This window comes from Diospyros lotus, chromosome 9 (genome assembly GCF_014633365.1).
Source record: "Diospyros lotus cultivar Yz01 chromosome 9, ASM1463336v1, whole genome shotgun sequence".
In the NCBI taxonomy this organism is placed as follows: Eukaryota; Viridiplantae; Streptophyta; class Magnoliopsida; order Ericales; family Ebenaceae; genus Diospyros; species Diospyros lotus.
In genome coordinates, this window is record NC_068346.1 from 7,219,781 (window position 1) to 7,238,063 (window position 18,283).

Sequence of the window (18,283 nt, forward strand, 5' to 3'; positions counted from 1 at the left end):
ATTCAAATATCTAATTAAAATAATAAAAAATTTGAGTTGTCATAAAAAAAATATTAAAGTATAAGAATTAAATTAATTTAAAAATATAAATTTAAAAATGTAATCAAAATAAAAAAAAATTCAAATAGATATAAAAAAATATAAAAGTATTATAACAAAAATATATATTTAACCGGTAACAATATTAAGGTACCATATTATGTCTATGTCTATGTTTTAGCAGTATTACATGATTTTACATTATTATACTTGCATTACAATATTATAATTAATTATATTACAATATTATAATTACATAATAAAAACAATAATAACTTTAAACAATTTATACTAAATTTTATCCTTAGTGAACTATTGCAATTTGCATGATTTGAAATATATTTTATGATTTTATATTATTTTAGAATTTTATAATAATTCTTAAAACACTTTCAATTTTTTTTAATTTCAAAATATTGGTGTTGCATTACCAAAAATAATGAAGGTGATACTAGAATTGAAAGATGTCCTCGTGGTACTAAAACATATGGTTGTTGTACTAAAAATTGAAATTTCATAGTTTTAGAATATTAGTGTAGTTGTTCAAAAAATAAGTGGGGCCCAATGCTAAAGTTAGAGTTTGTCTCCACGGTACCCAAAAAGTAGGGTTTACAATATTAAAAAAAATTGAAATTGAAAGATGTCCTCGCAATACTAAAAGAAATGAATTCAAAACTTGAAATTAAGGTTGCGTTCTCTTTATTGTTTTTAGATTATTTTTAATTTTTTAAAACACTCAAAACTCGTTTACTTTACTGTTTTTAAAAATATATTTTTAAAATTAAAAAAAAAAATTATAAAGAAAACCCAAAACGTGAAAAATATCACATTTTCCAGCTTTTGCAATGGCTTATCTTCTTCCTTTTTTTTTCTTCTTTTCTTTCTTGTAACTAGTTGAACACAACAACCATCAACAATAGTAGATCTGATGGTGGCCATCTCTTCCCCCCCCCCCCTCCCTCCCCCACCCCACCCTTCTACCACCATTAACAACTATCAAATCCAGTGGCGACATGGGCAGGTTGAATCTGCCAAAGAAGAATCAGCAACGACGATGAAAACCAACAACAGCAGCGACAACAATGGCGACGAACAACGACAGCGATGGCGAGGACGAGCAGTGACAGAAAATGGAGACCAAATTTCCACTTTGTGATTTCTTCGTGGGTTTTGTAAGACAAATATACAATGGCGACGAGCAGTTTCATGTTTTTTTTTGTGGGTTTCCTTTGAATTTTGGATTGAAATCTCCAAAAAATTGGAGACCAAATTTCCTTTGAAGTGGGTTTGTGAGATTTTTATATATTTTTTATTTATCAATGTCTTGGATGATTGATATTATGTATTAAGTTATTGATTTGTATATTTAATTATTAATTTTAAATGTGTGCATATTTAATTATTTTGTTTACGTGTCTATATGATTATTTTGTTATTAATTTGTGTATGTGTAAAAATTATAGAGAAGGTAAAATAAATAGAATTAAAATTTATTAAAATAAATAAATAAAATAATGAGTGAAATTGAGAGAAAAATAGTGAGTGAAAATAATTTTTTTTAAATTTCAAAGTAAACATGTTTTCTAATTTTTTTATTTAAAAAATAATTTTTCAAAATGACAAACAGAACGTGTCTTTGGTTTTCTGAAAACAAACTATTAAAATAAAAAATTAAAAATAAATTTAAAACTCAAAATAAAAAATTGAGTGTTTTCACTATTCTAGAATATTAGTATTGTGATTCCAAAAAAAATGAGAGGACAATGCTAGAAATTAGGGTTTATGTCAATTATACTAAAAAAGTGAAATTCGTGACACTAGAAATTGAAATTTTTTGTAGTCGTACAAAATAAGGTTACGTTCTTTTTATTTTTTAATTTTTTAATTTTGAGTTTTATATTCATTAAAACACAATGTATTTAGCAACACGCAATTGGAGTATTGAGCATTAAAAATAAAGTGTAATAAGTGCACATTATTACAATATAAGATACACTTATGACATATTAACCAATGTTATAAAGGCACTTGTTGTTAACATTATCCCAATGTTAAACATTACCAACTGAATGATTGGGGATCAATGCTTGCCCCGATGTATGATAATTGATAAGAGTCTCTGTGACCGCATGCACCGCTTATAGTTAATGTGATGTTTTGTTATTATGTTATATATGGTGAAATATAACATTTATATGTTTTAGTATTTGGGCTTTTGCCCTATTTAATTTCCTTAGATATATATAAGTATTATATAAAATTATTATATAATCATAATCATTAGTGGAGTGAAACCATTTTTAAAAATGTACTTAACACAAAATATTTTTTTGTAGTTCTAAACTAAAAACAAGCATTTCTTTTAAAAAGAATATTTTCCAACTATAAAATATATGATAATTTGGAAAATGTATTATAAAATATTCTAGATCATATTTATAAAAAATATTTTTAAATTATTAAAAATATATTTTATAGTATTTTTTTTCTATCATTATGCTAATATGCTTTCTAATATTTATATAAAAATAAAACAAACAATTTCGATGCGATCGCCAAAGTTGAACTCTTCGTGCAAAGAGTCAATCCATAATAAATTATCGATTGAACACGTTATTATTTAAAAAAGGTAAATAGCTATCCCCTAGGATTGCTCCAGTGGTCAGTAGGGAGTGGTGGGCGGCTTGAGTTCCCAGATTCGAATCCACCCCTTGTTCAGTCATTGTGGATTAGACTCAGATTTATCTCTCATGCTGAAAATTATGAGACCGAGTGACGAAGTCCCCTACAAGGGAAGGCATCCCAAGATTAATAACTATAAATTGGCTTGACATACCGAAGACAATAGCTTGCATTTATCGATATCAATACAACATTGATACTGTATAACCCCGAGTTAATTTATATGTCTAATGAGGTTATCTTTACTAAAGTGACGAGTAATCTTAGATGCTATCTATTTTTGTTATGAAAACATAGGTGGACTTGATTATTAGTTGGCTTGGCACTTGTCACTGTTGGTTGAGGTTTGAATTTGTTAAGTTGTTGTCATAAATACTAATTTAGCTTTGCTATTTTATAAGGATTTTTTATAATTTAAAATTAACTTTTTAAGGTTTATGCTACTTTTAAATATTATGTCTCAAAAATTAAATTTAAATCAAACAAAGCCTTTGCTAAAACTAGACTTACAATATCAGGTGAAATTTGAACGAAATCTATCATTTCTTTAGCAATCAATAACTTGACATAATTGAATAAGTTTTTGTTTTTCTTAAAGTAACTTCAAATGCTAAAGCATTGTTCTATTCATGTTTTAATTTAATGTTTTGAGTGTCTATTTTAAAATTATTAAAAATATATTTTTATTTTATTTGTAGTGTTTTTTGTGTTTTAGAAATTTTGAGTGTATTTATAACAAAAACGACCAAAATAACCTTTTATTGTTTTGAATTTTTTTTACAAATTTTTTTATTGTTTTTGAAAATAAATTTTTAAAAATATAAAAATAAACACGTTTTTACTATTTTTAAAAATTAAAAATTAAAAACATTAAAGAGAACGGGGCTTAATTTTTTTTTCTAAATATTAAATCACAAGAATACCCATAGAAATAACCTAAAATACAGGGGTATTGGTAAAAATTACTCTAAATACGGCTTGCTTGTGCTTAAATTTGGTGAAATTAAACCCATATATAGTATAGGCTATTTAATTAAAGGTTTAAAAATGCTCTCTACTTGTTTGACAAAGCAAGATAACTTATAAACTATCCCATACCTTATTCAATAAGTTAGTACATTATAACTTACATTTTTTCATAACATAAGTTATCTTAAAATAAACTAATATTGACTAATAATATTTATAGAAGTTTAGAATACAAATTACATATTAAAGGGTACTTTTGTTATGTCAAAAGGGATTGTATTAGTCGTAGTTTTTCATTTACTTTTATAAAAATAAAATTACTTTCACAACTCAAATATCTAAATAATTTCGTAAGTAAAGCCAAGGAAAGATGTGCTCATATGTAACACTCCCAACAACTATTTGTAAGGTAAGAGGACTCATCCATATGAGATGCCCTTTTATTATAAAAAAAAAGTGACATGAAAGAATTTAAAGTTATTTTGTCATGTCACTTGCTTTATGATAATTATAAAGACTTAGTAATTAATAGTAATGGGTGTTAACACAATTTAAACTTACAATCATAATGTGCCCAACTTGTATTTGTAAAATCATACTTATTTGCAAAAATTAGAGAAGGATATGATTATTAGGAAATTTTTCTGCTGTTCCATCAATACGGGCAAATTGAGAGAAGGGGATGTGAATTTTATAAATGGGTGTGGTGCACCTTCGCTGCTCGACACGATCAACATAATAATACCCATGATTGTTAATAAATGGGTGCGGTGCATTTTCGTTGCCCGACACGATCAACATAATAATACCCATGATTGTTAATGCAAGATTTGACAAGTATTATAATAAGTGGATTAAGGTTGACAGTTGTTTTTGATGGTGTGATGGGTGGGATACAAAGAATATATGTTGTTGGGAGCGTGTGGACAGCTGCGGGAATGAGCAAGGATGAAGCTGTGCTTTGTGTTGCATTGCACGCTTCAATTTGGCTCCTAATTACTTGACACCCTCCTACTTCCGTTGGACTTCGATCTTTGTCCGGATGGTTAATGGTTTCGCCCTGTCTCTTCCTCTCAAGCTCTCAGAAAATCACATCCTGCCACGTGTCCCACATTACCCAAATAAAAGTACATATGTTTGATATTATTAAATTCATCGTAATTCACTCACTAATTAAATCGAATCAAATAATAAAATTAAATTAAATCGATCAATTAACTTAAAAAATTAAATTAATTGGTAATCAAAAAATTAAACTCAAACCGTATAAATTGGATCGAACCAATTAAATTAAAAAAAGTAAAAAAATTAAAGAAAATCAAAATAACTGATAAAAAATATATAAAATTTAAAAAATGATGTCATTTTATAAATAACATCTTTTTTAAAGTTTAGTCGGTTAGATTATTTTAATTAAAAAATTAAAAATTAAATTTTTTAAAAAAATTAATCGAATCGAATAGATAAAAAAAAAAATCAAATCAAACTGATAAATTTAGTTAATTTGATTCGATTTGCTCGTAACATGATGATTGATGGGATAATGCTAGTTTATTAAATATTTACTTTAATAGTTAAGGTTTTAGAGACATTTTAAAAATATAAAAATATTTGAATTCTTCTCAAATCGCTTAACATTTGCATTTGTTTCTACAATATAAAAAACAAATATTTGAGTGAGAACGATTAATGTGTAATAAATTAATAATTTTAAATATTTTATAGAAATACCGTTATAACATCAAATTATTTAAGAGGAGATAAAAAATGAAAACAATCCTTGTGAATGTTCCATGCAATTGAAATGTGCCACGTGTCAAACTGCAGGAACCATATACCATTACGAGCGTACCCGATTGCACCAACAATACGGACGTCCCGTCGCCGGCGACCCCGCCGTACAACCCTGTCCCACGTGCACCCCCATCTCCCCACCGTCCGATCTGCCCACCATCCTGCCCCGAAGATCCAACGGTCCATGCTTTAAAATAATTCCCAATAGAAGATTCCAAGGCATATGTTCGTAGTATATATCTCCAGTTGAAACACTGTGTTGCACATTTAACTGAAGAAGCGCGCTCTCTCTCTCTCTCTCTCTGTCTCTATCTCTCTCCTCTCCTCTCCTCTCTGGAAAGATAAGCATAAAGAAAGAAAGAAAAGAGGAGCTTTGCTTTGCTTTCTTCCTATTTACCAGATTTGGCCTTTGTTTTTTCCCTTTTTTGGGGTTCAAATGTGAATGAAAGCCGGTAAATGTTCTCCGACTGTTCTTGGATTCTTCCCTGCTATTTCCCTTCTCTCTGCTATTTTTCTCAATCTTTCCCTGAACGTGTTCTGTTAGCTCTTTGCCTGATCCGAATCTGTTCTATTTCTCTCTGTTTGGTAAGAAATTTTGTTGCAATCAACCCTATGGTTCGATTCACTTTCCTGGATTAAACTTTTCTCTCGGTTCATTTTGGGTTAAGATCGTTTTTATTAGCTTAAATTCATTCTATCTGCGTTAATTTAGGGTTTTCTCTGTAAGGGTTGTTATTTAATCACATATATATATACATAGAGCACATAGAACTGTCGGGAAAATGGTGTCAAGATCATATTCTAACCTCTTGGAGCTCGCCTCCGGCGAGGTTCCGTCGCCGTCTTTTGGCCGGATTGGTCGGCGAATTCCTAGAATCATGACTGTTCCCGGGATACTGTCCGATATAGATGATGACCCGGCAGAGAGCGTGTGCTCTGACCCATCTTCGTCGGTCCAGCGTGACCGGATAATAATCGTGGCCAATCAACTGCCAATTAGGGTTCAAAGGAGAACTGAGAATCCGAAGGGGTGGATTTTCAGTTGGGATGAGGATTCACTTCTCCTTCAGTTGAAAGATGGGTTGGGTGATGATGAAATTGATGTTATATATGTGGGTTGCCTCAAGGAAGAAATTCACCCTAATGATCAAGAAGAGGCGTCGCAGATACTTCTAGAAACATTCAAGTGTGTGCCTACCTTTTTACCCCCTGATCTGTATTCTAGATACTACCATGGGTTCTGCAAACAACAGCTATGGCCATTGTTTCACTATATGTTGCCCCTGTCACCTGAGCTCGGCGGCCGGTTCAATCGTTCGCTGTGGCAGGCGTATGTCTCGGTTAATAAGATTTTCGCGGATAGGATCATGGAAGTGATTAACCCGGAAGATGATTTTGTGTGGGTTCATGATTATCATCTTATGGTGTTACCAACCTTCTTGAGGAAGAGATTCAACAGGGTGAAACTAGGGTTTTTCCTCCATAGCCCCTTCCCTTCGTCAGAGATTTATAAGACTCTACCCATCAGGGAAGAGCTACTGAGAGCTTTGTTGAATTCTGATTTGATTGGCTTCCACACCTTCGATTATGCACGCCATTTCCTGTCGTGTTGCAGTCGGATGCTTGGTCTGTCTTATGAATCAAAGCGGGGTTATATAGGCCTTGAGTATTATGGTCGGACTGTGAGTATCAAAATTCTTCCCGTTGGCATCCACATGGGCCAGCTTCAATCTGTTTTGAACCTTCCAGAGACTGAAGCGAAGGTTGCTGAGCTAATCAAGCAGTTCTGTGAGCAGGGTAGGATAATGTTGCTAGGGGTGGATGATATGGACATATTTAAGGGTATCAGCTTGAAGTTATTGGCAATGGAACAGCTACTCATGCAGCATACAGAGTGGCAAGGGAAAGTTGTTTTAGTGCAGATAGCAAATCCAGCTAGGGGCCGTGGTAAAGATGTGAAAGAAGTTCAAGCCGAGACATATTCAACGGTGAAGCGGATTAATGAAGCCTTTGGTAAACCAGGGTACGAGCCTGTTGTCTTGATTGATGAGCCCCTCAAGTTTTATGAGAAAGTTGCCTACTATGTAGTTGCTGAATGTTGTTTGGTCACAGCAGTCAGGGATGGAATGAATCTCATACCATATGAATACATTATCAGTCGCGAAGGAAATGAGAGGTTAGATAAGGTCTTGGATTTGAGGCTGTCCACTCCAAAGAAGAGTATGTTAGTCGTATCCGAGTTCATTGGATGCTCCCCGTCTCTGAGCGGAGCAATTCGAGTCAACCCATGGAATATTGATGCAGTGGCAGAGGCAATGGACTGTGCCCTGGTAATGCCTGAACAAGAGAAACAGTTGCGGCATGAAAAGCATTACAGATATGTTAGTACCCATGATGTTGGGTACTGGGCACGTAGTTTTTTGCAAGATTTGGAGAGGACATGTAAGGATCACGTGCGGCGAAGGAGTTGGGGAATTGGATTTGGGTTAAGTTTTAGGGTTGTTGCACTAGATCCAAGCTTCAGGAAGCTAGCTATGGAGCACATAGTTTCTGCTTACAAAAGGACTAAAACTAGAGCAATCCTTCTAGACTATGATGGTACATTAATGCCTCAGGCTTCAATTGATAAGAGTCCAGGCTCTAAAACCATAGAAATCATAGATACTTTGTGTAGAGATAAGAACAATATGGTGTTTATTGTCAGTGCCAAAACCCGTGACACACTAGATGAGTGGTTTTCTCCCTGCAAGAAACTTGGAATTGCAGCTGAGCATGGTTATTTCTTAAGGTGAGTTACAATATCCTCTTTTCTTTTGTTGAAATTTTAGTTTGTACAGCATAGAACTGCTTTATTGGAAACTGTACTTTGTCCAATCACAGGCTCGAGCGAGATGCAGAGTGGGAAACATGTGTACCGGCAGTAGAGTGTAGTTGGAAACAGATTGCAGAACCAGTTATGAAGCTCTACACAGAGACAACTGATGGGTCCATGATTGAGGATAAGGAAACTGCTTTAGTTTGGTGCTACGAGGATTCGGATCCTGATTTTGGATCATGCCAAGCCAAGGAACTTCATGATCATCTTGAAAGTGTGCTTGCTAATGAACCAGTTACAGTCAAAAGAGGGCAGAACATGGTGGAGGTTAAACCGCAGGTATGAATTATATGTGTAGAACAATTAATCATGTTTAACTGCCTCAAAATCAGGCGACATGTTGTTGTCAAAAGCAATGCATGCACCGTGTAGGGGCATGCTATAGTATCTATTGTTTTCCATGTTCTTCATGCTGGAGCCTTAAAGAGTGACCTTTTTAGTCGAGCATGATTTAAAGGAATAAAAAGAAAAGCTAATATATATGTGTGCATATATCTGTATATTTTGGCATATAGAGTTAAACCTATCAATCCGTGCAGGGAGTAAGCAAGGGGCTTGTAGCTAAACGCCTACTTTCTACCATGCAAGAGAGGGAAATGTCACCTGATTTTGTTCTGTGCGTAGGAGATGACCGATCTGATGAGGACATGTTTGAGGTGATCAACAGTTCTGTGGCCAACGGTTCTGCAGCAGGTTCATCCATTGCTCCTGGCGCGGAAGTGTTTGCCTGCACTGTAGGTCAAAAACCCAGTAAGGCCAAGTACTATCTTGATGATACCGTTGAAATAGTTAGACTGATGCAGGGCTTGGCAACTGTTTCGGGGCAAATGGTACATGTGTAGGCTGCAAAAAGAAAAGAAGAAAAAGTTTTCACAAATTGAAATAATTAGGCCATGAAATGTCATCCACAATTGTTTGCTTTTCTTTATCTTCACCAGTTGTAAATTTGTAGCTCTGCTCAGAGAATGTGCATGGTTGGACACTTCTTCTTGGTATTTCATCTTTTATCTAGTAAAGATGTACATACATAATTCCTTCCATTACTCCTTGCTTGTTCTCTCATTTCTTTCTACTGCACGCTGTTGGTAAGATGCCTTTTTTGGGAAGGAAGTACTAAAAATTTAGATCGTCAACAATTTTTTTCCCACCATACCCAGCTGTCACTGAATTCATGAGTAGTTTAGTTCTGTTAGCTTCTTGATTAGTGAAGTGCTCGTGTCTGCCTTTAATGAGAATACTTCCGGTTGTGCATTCTCCCTGTTACTCTTGTTGTGCACGCCATCACTAGTCCATGCAGCTGTCATAGAGATAAATAGTATGAAAAGAATGAGAAGATAGGCTTATTGCTTTCCTTAGCAGATGGTTAAAGTTGTTCCTTTTGTTTTTTAGGTTATCATGGTCTTTATTATTGTTGCTTTCTTGTTGGGTATCATTTGCATGCTAGTCCATGTAGTTGTCAAATAAATATATCATGAAATTTATCAGAAGATGCTTCATTATTGTCGCTTTCCTTCATAGGCAGTTAAAGAAGTTTGTTTTGGTTTTTTGGTTATTATGTCTTCTTTGTTGTCTTCTTTATTGTTTCACTTTCTTTCATAGGCAGTTAAAGAAATTTATTTTGTCTTTTTTTTTTTTTTTTGGTGTGGTTATTATGTCCTCATTATTATTGCTTTCCTTCATTGTTGTCTGTCTTTATTGTTTGGCTTTCTTTTTGGGTATCATTTGCATACATGTAGCTGATGTGAAGATAAATAGAGCATGAAATGAATGAGAAGATGACTCATTATTGTTGCATTCTTCATAGACAATTAAAGAAATTTCTTTTTTTTTTTAGGTTATTATGGTCTTCATCGAGCTCTTATTTGTTTGTTTCTTTAACATGTATCATTTGCACATTCTTGTCGGGTAATCATACATTCTTGTCAAATATCTCTTGTTTTGCTTTCCTGTTGTGCAATTGCCAGGCGTTGGGTAGCTGCTATTGTTCCTACGGCTGAGGGATATCGTCATTATAATTTGTAACTTGCCTTCTTTTTTTTTTTTTTAATGGAGTAATTGATGTTTCATTATGGTTCTGGTCGTATGCAGGTGAAAATGAAGGAACTTCTTGTTAAGAGTTATTTTTCAGTTAATTCTTCCTTTCTGGTGTGTGCGTGTGTTTTTGCTGCATGAATTTTTGGACCATTTGATGTAGAAACATATTAGCATTTTAGATGTTTTCTTTTATTCTAGAGTTAGTCTGGTTCTTGTTGGAGCATTTGCTGGAATTTAGGTCCAATGCAGCCGCCAAGGTTGCAAGATTGAAACTCTCTACTAGGTTCAAACCCTGACGGATGGGGGAATGAAATCTCACTGCAGGACAAATTTGTGTGCATAATTGAGAAAATGTAGACAACCAACTAGTGAGGAGATTTAAGGCTTATGATGGCTATTTTTGTTTTGTATCATTATTTGTTTGATTTAGCTTTTAGTTTGTTGTATAAACTGTGGGATGATTCTAGTAACCTTCTTGTTTGATATAAGCGCAACTCTTGGCTTGCACAGTTGTAACCTTGGCTTTACAGTTGAGCTTTTTTTTTTTTTTTTACTTTTTTTTGTAGAGATTCTCCTCCTTTGGAAGGCATACTTTTGGATTGTTGCTTGGAGTGCGATTTTTGGATTGCCTCTCAACAAATGTTGTGTGTTGGCCTTTTCACAAAACAGTAGTAATTTAGGATCATTGAATCTTTCTATCATAAATTATAGATATAATAATGTTTATAAACAAGAGTAAAATTCACAACTCCTCTGTTTCTGATATGAAAAAATGGGAAAAAAAAAATAATAAATATATGGTCACCTGCTTGAATGGTTTGTCCCGATTTTTTTAGGATGTCATCAATGGTGAATGGTTTACGGTTTAATATGTTGACAGGGACCCTTTTTTTTTTTTTTTTTTTGTTTTGTTTCCCTATTAATATTCATTATAAGACGAAACATTGTAAATTTTCCCAAATTTGTAAAAGAAACTGGGGGAGCAGGTGTTGGGCTATAAATGTATTCTCGGAATCACTAACTAAATGATTCAAGAAATGGTGACCGTACATGGCCGACATTCTTCTAAGGATATTCAGGGCATCACAGTCACAGTCAATTGAGGTATAAATTTGTTGGATGGAAGTAAGTGCACCAACCAACCAGCCCCCATTAAATCTTGATTTTTGTGCGTTATTTCCTATGTTATTTTGTGGCTGAAAACTCTAGGCTTTTCAAGAAAGGGCTAGGGCTAGCCGGACGTTGAACCCTACCCTTGATTCAGCATGAATGGAGATTTCTTTGGGGACCAGCAACGGCAACTACATTGAGGGGCGGAGTTAAGATTTTGGTTCAGTGGGGGTGCAAGTTAAATATAAAAAATATAATTTTAAAAATAAGATAATAATGATAATATTAAATTTTTTTATAATTATTTTTTTATAAATTTTTATATTAAAAATTATAATTGTTTAAAAAGATTATATTAATTATTTAAAATTTTAAACTCGTTATGATTGCGGAAGGTTAGTTTTTATTGTGGAAGAAGTTGAATATAATTAATTGATATATTTAAATAAATTTGATAATTACATAGTATTTGTTCTAATTTTTTGAAGAAAATTATCTCAATATTTTGTTCTTGATTTATTAAAATTTTATAATTATTTCGAGTTTAATTGTGCGCATTATTAGCATTTTCAATATGAACTTAAAGTATTTTTTTTTTAAATTACTAAACCCTTCTTTCATTAAAGAATTATCATATCTTTGTTCTCCATTATTTGTTTTAAAAATATAGTAAAATGTGATATCTTTATTTATATTATATTTCAACCAATTATTAAATTCATTGAACCAAATTATAATATATCGTCTTGATTTCGAGACGAACACAAATCTCTTTGCAAGAAAATTTTTCTAATTTAATTTTAAAAATTAATATTGTAATCCATTAGTGTAGTTATTAATCTAGGATTTATAGAAAGTTGTGTAACATCAATTTGTTTAATATTTATTTTGTTAATTTATTTATGTTCTTCAATATAAATTTTTTCCATACTTGTTTTCTTTACTTTACAATTTTCTTCAATACTTAATTTTAGTAAAAAAAATAAAATTATAAAAAATGCTGTGATGGTTATTATTGGGCCATTATATATCTGCTTTCTTCAATACTTGTTTTTTCTTTTTATTTCTAATAATAAAATATAATATATATTTTTTATTTTTAATAATAAATCATTGTAAAAAATAATTTTTTTTTTTTTAAAAAAAATCTGACCACTGGGCTTCCGGTGGCTCCGCCCCTGACTACACTTGAATGTTGTGGTTACTCTTTGTTTGAAACAAACCAGCATCAGCAGCTACAATAGAACGATTACAAGCCTTAAATCATTCTAAACACAGTTAGCTACATGAATTCTTCTCCATCTCTGACCATATCTTATTTGAAACAAAATCAACCGTTAATGAAGAAAACGAAGTAGTTAATAAATCTCATGAAAGGATGGCCTACCCTTGGAGGCTCGGGCTTACTCTCTCTGTCCATTTCTGCCTCCCAACATGTGAGATCAACTTCTCACAGCAGTAATAAGATGGGATCTTGTTTTTCCGAAGAGTTCTAATTTATTTGCCTTTTAAGAAGAAGATGTCAGACTCCTTGCATTTTTCTTAGCACCCATCACTGTTGACTAATCAAAGGCTTGATCAACTTTTCAATGTCATCTTGTTCCTTTCACATGAGCTCACATGCCTTCTCATAAGCGTGCGTCTTAAAGAATGCTTACTAACTTTTTAAACCTGTGGGCTGGATGTCTAATCACCACAGATTATTCCTTCCATAATTAATCTTTTCCTATCTTCTTGATGTGCTTTTGTTATACATTCGGCCATTTTAGTTTTTTCATATTTACAGCTGCTTGCTTTGGTTTGTTTAGGATCAGCCCACTGGGGACCTGAGGGTGTGTGAGATGCACTACATAAAAGAAAGAAGGAAGAAAAATGTTAAAAAACAAATAAAGAAGGAAAAGAATTGAAAACTCTTAATACGTATGATCTGCAAATTAGGAAATACATATATATACTAATGTAACCGATGTTTAGGCACTACATGGGGAAGACAACGACAACCATCAATCACAAACCTTAATTTGATCTAAGTGTGATGACTACATGAATTTTAGGTCTCTAAACATCTTATCCACAACCATCTCCTCTCTAATTTCTTGTATTTTATGTCATATTTAAGGGTTTTGCATTGAGTTTTCTTTTATCTTTCTCTCCCTCTTTTATTACAAATTTCCTCCTTTTCATCAACTCATTTTATAGGTATGTCTATTAGAACTTCTATTTACGTTTATACTTGATTTGTTTGAAATCGTGTTTTTTGGTTAAATTATTTTCAAACGGACTACTTGTGCCCTTGTGTAAAAGGATGTATAGACTTCAATATGTCCAATGAATTGAGTATTGAGTTTTTGTGGATATTTGTGTAGTTTTTGGTTTATGTTTTGTGTGTATTATCATTTATCTTTAGTTTACAAATGTTTTTTCTGAAACATTTTCATTTTTGAGCTTACCAAACAGTCCATGGAAAAGATATTTTGAACCTTGATCATGAACATCCTGCTGAAGTTCATGCATTTGCACACAAATTGCAGAATTATATTACCACTTGCATTCAAGCTGCTAGTTGCATCACTGATACTAGAATAAAGAAACACAAGTGACTTGGTTTATTTAAATCTAAACTTAGAGAATTGTTAAATAATCTTCCAGTTTAGCTTGACCAAGGAAGATTCCTTTGGAGGGATAAAAAATAGCTCCCCGTTCAGTTTCCTATGGCCTCCAAAAGCACAAGAGAAAAGATGAACGCACACCAAAAAGCCAATAAATAAATGAGTTCAGAATAGGAATATTCCGAATTATATATATATATATATATAAGATGAACAGAATGAGCAAAACAAAACAAAACAAAGCACAGAAACCACTAGCTGTCATTCATTCCAGGCCTCAATACAACTGCCAATAAAATATATCAGACAGGTCTGCAGTAATTTAAGTAAATGTTTAGTACACACATATAGATATGTATACATTTATTTGCAGTTTCTTGGACTGGTGGTGGAGGCAGATTAAGTATCATCTATCTGTGAACTATGGACAAAAAGTCCCAACAACGAAATAATTTAGAGGGAGAGAGAGAGAGAGAGATTCTTGAAGTTCCTAATTCGTAACAGATCCACATATGCTATAGAAAGACAGTAAAATAACAAGCACAAAACCCTAGCATTAAAAGAATTAGTGGTTCTTTCACAATAATGGTTTGCTAGTAATTAATCTGCACGGTCATGTGTAAACAAGAGAGAGAGGCTGGAGAGAAGGGAACAACTTATGTGTAAGCACCATCTGTAGGACTCAAAGTCTATGAAACTCACAAACATGATATACAAAGGGGAAAAAATACTGTAAATTGGAAAGTACAATTTCTCTTCTTAATTGAGGGACTAAGAAATAAAGGATAATTTCCTCACCATTTTGTTGCGAAGTATAGTTTTTCTTTTGGTGCTAAGGCAGTCTTGGGGGTATCTGGATAAATGTCGAAACAGAAAAATTTGTTTCATACTCAATTTCTGGTGCATTTGCCTGTTAAAATACTTTTAAGTTTAACTGGTTGCATCAATTATGATATCTCAAACATCCCATTAACTCTATTAATTTGACCCATGGATAAAATGGATTGTCCCACCTGGAGTTTAAGCCATTAATTCAAATTGAATGGATGTATTTGTTAACTTACCATAAACAGGTAACTCGCCAATTTTCCGAGGTGATTTTCGATTTCTAGCACACAAGTTTCTCTTTTGTATTTTTCATGATGCATTTATATATTTGTATTTCAGAAGATCATGACTAGAAGTTTCAGTTCCCAGAGTCAAAACTGTAGAACTCATCACTCGATCAATCATTTAAAGGTTGCAAGATCTAAGCTGGAATTAATTTGTCCAATTCCAGATAATCTCTCATAAGGTCGTGAAACCTTGGGAACTACAAACATTTTAAAGGCCTCAAGGACCATAAGCATTCTCCAATTGTTAAGTGGGAGAGTTCCCTGTATAGGTTCATCATTCCCCCCCTCTTCCACAGAGAGAGAGAGAGAGAGAGAGAGAGAGAGAGAGAGATGAGCAGCAACAACAACAAAACCTCATCCCCAGAACCATTTCTCATGAATAGTGGAAATGGCACATACAGCTACTCCAGGAACTCCAGGTTTCAGGTACACATCTCACCATTCTTCCGCTAATTAAAACGCATTGCTAGAATATTATCTGCATTATACCCCTAATCCCATCTAAGCATTATGGGACATTTCCCTGTTTCTAGCGAAAATGTGCATGCCAACAGAACTAGAAGGCTTAATCTCAAAGCTAGCAGATAGAGTTATATACTCAAAATTTCTTAGATAATATTCACCATGGTATTTGAGCACCTGTTGAAAACAATGGTCGATGAGTTTTGATTTATTGGGTTTCTCAGGAGGGTCTGTTAATGCCTTCACTCTTTCTGTTCTCATTGGAGTCACTCCACAAAAACTAGTCGCGGTAAGAAAGAAAGGGGAAGAAGTATACTTGTAGAACATATTACAACTTAAGAGTTGTATCAAGATGGCGAATTACTCTGAAAAGGATTCTGTTGATTCTCTTCCAATTCGCTGGGGAAAAATTTGCTTGCTTGCACAAGCCCTTGCTTTCACTTGCTTTTAGAGAGGAAATGGTTATACTTCCTAGCGCCTGGCCTACTAGATTGGATGGAAGGCAACTAGATGACCTTAGAACTACTATTTCCACAGGCTGTAGGGATATAACATAAGTCCTAAGAGAATTCACAAGCAAAGAGAAGAGAACTTAAGCTGCTGGGAAGGCGCCAGGAAAGAAACTAGATAGATGGCAACTAGGCCTGAAACTAGATCTCTCTGAACTGGCTTTTACACAAGAGATGGGGAAAACTGCATTCAAGGTTGATCGTAACTTAAAATTTAAAACTGCTACACCATAACTGCTGCCCTGTTTTGCAGAGAGAGGCTTTAGTAATCATTAAGATGATGATCGACGAGGCAATAGCCGAGAAGCTTGATATTCAAAGCCTGTCATCCATCTCAAAGTCTCTCCGCATTGCTGATTTGGGATGTTCAGTTGGACCCAACACATTCCTCGCCATGCAAACCCTAATAGAAGCTATTGAAAACAAGTATGAAGCAGAATGCCTCAAGCATGGATATAGATTACCCGAATTCCAAGTATTCTTCAATGACCATGCTGCCAATGACTTCAACACCCTCTTCAGTTCCCTCCCTCCAGGAAAATCCTACTTTGTTGCTGGTGTGCCTGGTTCATTCCATGGCCGGCTTTTCCCCGAGTCCTTCCTCCACATTGTTTACTCGTCCTTTGCACTTCAGTGGCTATCCCAGGTGCCCGAAAAGGTCCTTGACAAGGACTCTCCTGCGTGGAATAAGGGGAGAATTTTTTATACAAGTGCTTCGGATGAAGTAGCTAATGCTTATGCAGCACAGTTTGCCGAGGACATGGACAACTTCTTGAAGTTTAGAGCTGTCGAGATGGCGAGTGGAGGGATGATATTTCTCATGGTTCCAGGGGTTGCTGATGATTGCCATCCTTCTCAATCAGGTGGTGGTTGGCTCTATGATGCTTTGGGATCCAGCCTCATGGATTTGGCAAATAAGGTGAGCCAATAACAAACAGTTCGTATATCATGGCTTGAATTCTTTGATCACATCATGTTTAAAATGCCTTGATTCCTAAAATAATAGGACAAGTTTGAAGTTTTTAATTCTCAAAATGCCTAAGCCATGCAATGTAAGCACAAGGGATATTTGTTTTAGTTTTCACTTTCCTTAAATCTTTTTTTTTTTTCTTCCTCTTTTGAAAAATTAAATGAAGTTAATTCTACTGGAGCACAAAATGCACTTGATTATGGACTAACCACAAAGGAGACCAATCATTTGTGCAGGGATTGATCAGTGAAGCTCAGGTGGACTCCTTCAACTTGCCTGTTTACTTTGCCTCTCTGAAGGAGATTATTAGCTCAGTGGAAAGAAATGGCTGCTTCAGCATTGTAAGGGCAAAGTTAACAGATGCTATACTGGGCAATTATGATGACCCTGTGAATATCCAAGCTTATGCACTGCACATAAGAGCTGTTGTGGAAGGAAGCATTGTTAAACACTTTGGAAGTGAGATAATAGATGACCTGTTTGACAGATTTTTTCAGAAATTGACCCAGGTCGCCAATCTCGATCCTCTAAGCTACAAGGGTGGCCAGATTTTTGTTGCTTTGAAGCGCAAATGATGTAGCATTTGAGATCAGATTTTTGTTGCTTGTGTTTTAATCAACTTTGTATTTTTAGCATGATCAGCAAGAACATTGAGCTATTTCCCACTTACACAAGGGCCTTGGGCTCTTACTGTTCTTATATCTTAACAGTAGTCCAAAATGATGAAATGTGTAGTCATAGTGAGAAATGGATATTCTTAAAGGATCAATTGTTGATAGGGAGAACTAAGAAATTTTGTAAAGAAACGATACAACTTCATACAAAAGTGACTCTCTCCTGACCGTCGCACAACAGAGCAAAGAGTCCCCTAGCAAGCTTTGCTCATAACCCCACCTAGGATGAGCAAAAACAAACTCATCTCATACAACTCAAACCAATCTAGAACTGGACAATCTCGGAAATAAGCGGAGGTGAAGTCAAGCAATATTTCTCTAGGAATATGGCTTCATAAGGTAAAGCATCAAGTTGGCCTTAAATTCAACAAGAGTCTAGAAAAAGAAGTATGATTTGGAAGAGCATGGATTTCTTGGACTGATCTCAGAATAGTAACTCAA

At 34.0% G+C, this 18,283-nt stretch overlaps 2 protein-coding genes across 2 annotated transcripts; both read left to right on the top strand.

The window, feature by feature from the left end:
• The first annotated feature begins 5,742 nt into the window (after positions 1-5,742).
• On the top strand, positions 5,743-9,402 carry LOC127809896 (alpha,alpha-trehalose-phosphate synthase [UDP-forming] 6). Its single transcript, XM_052349059.1, has 3 exons — positions 5,743-8,272; positions 8,365-8,638; positions 8,899-9,402. The coding sequence occupies exons 1-3, from the start codon at positions 6,267-6,269 to the stop codon at positions 9,199-9,201; spliced, it is 2,583 nt and encodes an 860-aa protein (XP_052205019.1). The 5' UTR covers positions 5,743-6,266; the 3' UTR covers positions 9,202-9,402.
• A 3,120-nt stretch (positions 9,403-12,522) lies between these two features.
• Positions 12,523-17,963, top strand: LOC127810466 (loganic acid O-methyltransferase-like). Its single transcript, XM_052349977.1, has 3 exons — positions 12,523-15,653; positions 16,452-17,117; positions 17,405-17,963. The coding sequence occupies exons 1-3, from the start codon at positions 15,558-15,560 to the stop codon at positions 17,741-17,743; spliced, it is 1,101 nt and encodes a 366-aa protein (XP_052205937.1). The 5' UTR covers positions 12,523-15,557; the 3' UTR covers positions 17,744-17,963.
• Positions 17,964-18,283: the final 320 nt, after the last annotated feature.

Coding starts and splice junctions, on each gene's coding strand:
- LOC127810466 (XM_052349977.1), top strand. CDS start 15,558: ATGAGCAGCAACAACAACAAAACCTCATCCCCAGAACCATTTCTCATG. Junction 15,654..16,451: donor CCAGGAACTCCAGGTTTCAG/GTACACATCTCA, acceptor CCTGTTTTGCAG/AGAGAGGCTTTAGTAATCAT. Junction 17,118..17,404: donor TCATGGATTTGGCAAATAAG/GTGAGCCAATAA, acceptor TCATTTGTGCAG/GGATTGATCAGTGAAGCTCA.
- LOC127809896 (XM_052349059.1), top strand. CDS start 6,267: ATGGTGTCAAGATCATATTCTAACCTCTTGGAGCTCGCCTCCGGCGAG. Junction 8,273..8,364: donor GAGCATGGTTATTTCTTAAG/GTGAGTTACAAT, acceptor GTCCAATCACAG/GCTCGAGCGAGATGCAGAGT. Junction 8,639..8,898: donor TGGTGGAGGTTAAACCGCAG/GTATGAATTATA, acceptor CAATCCGTGCAG/GGAGTAAGCAAGGGGCTTGT.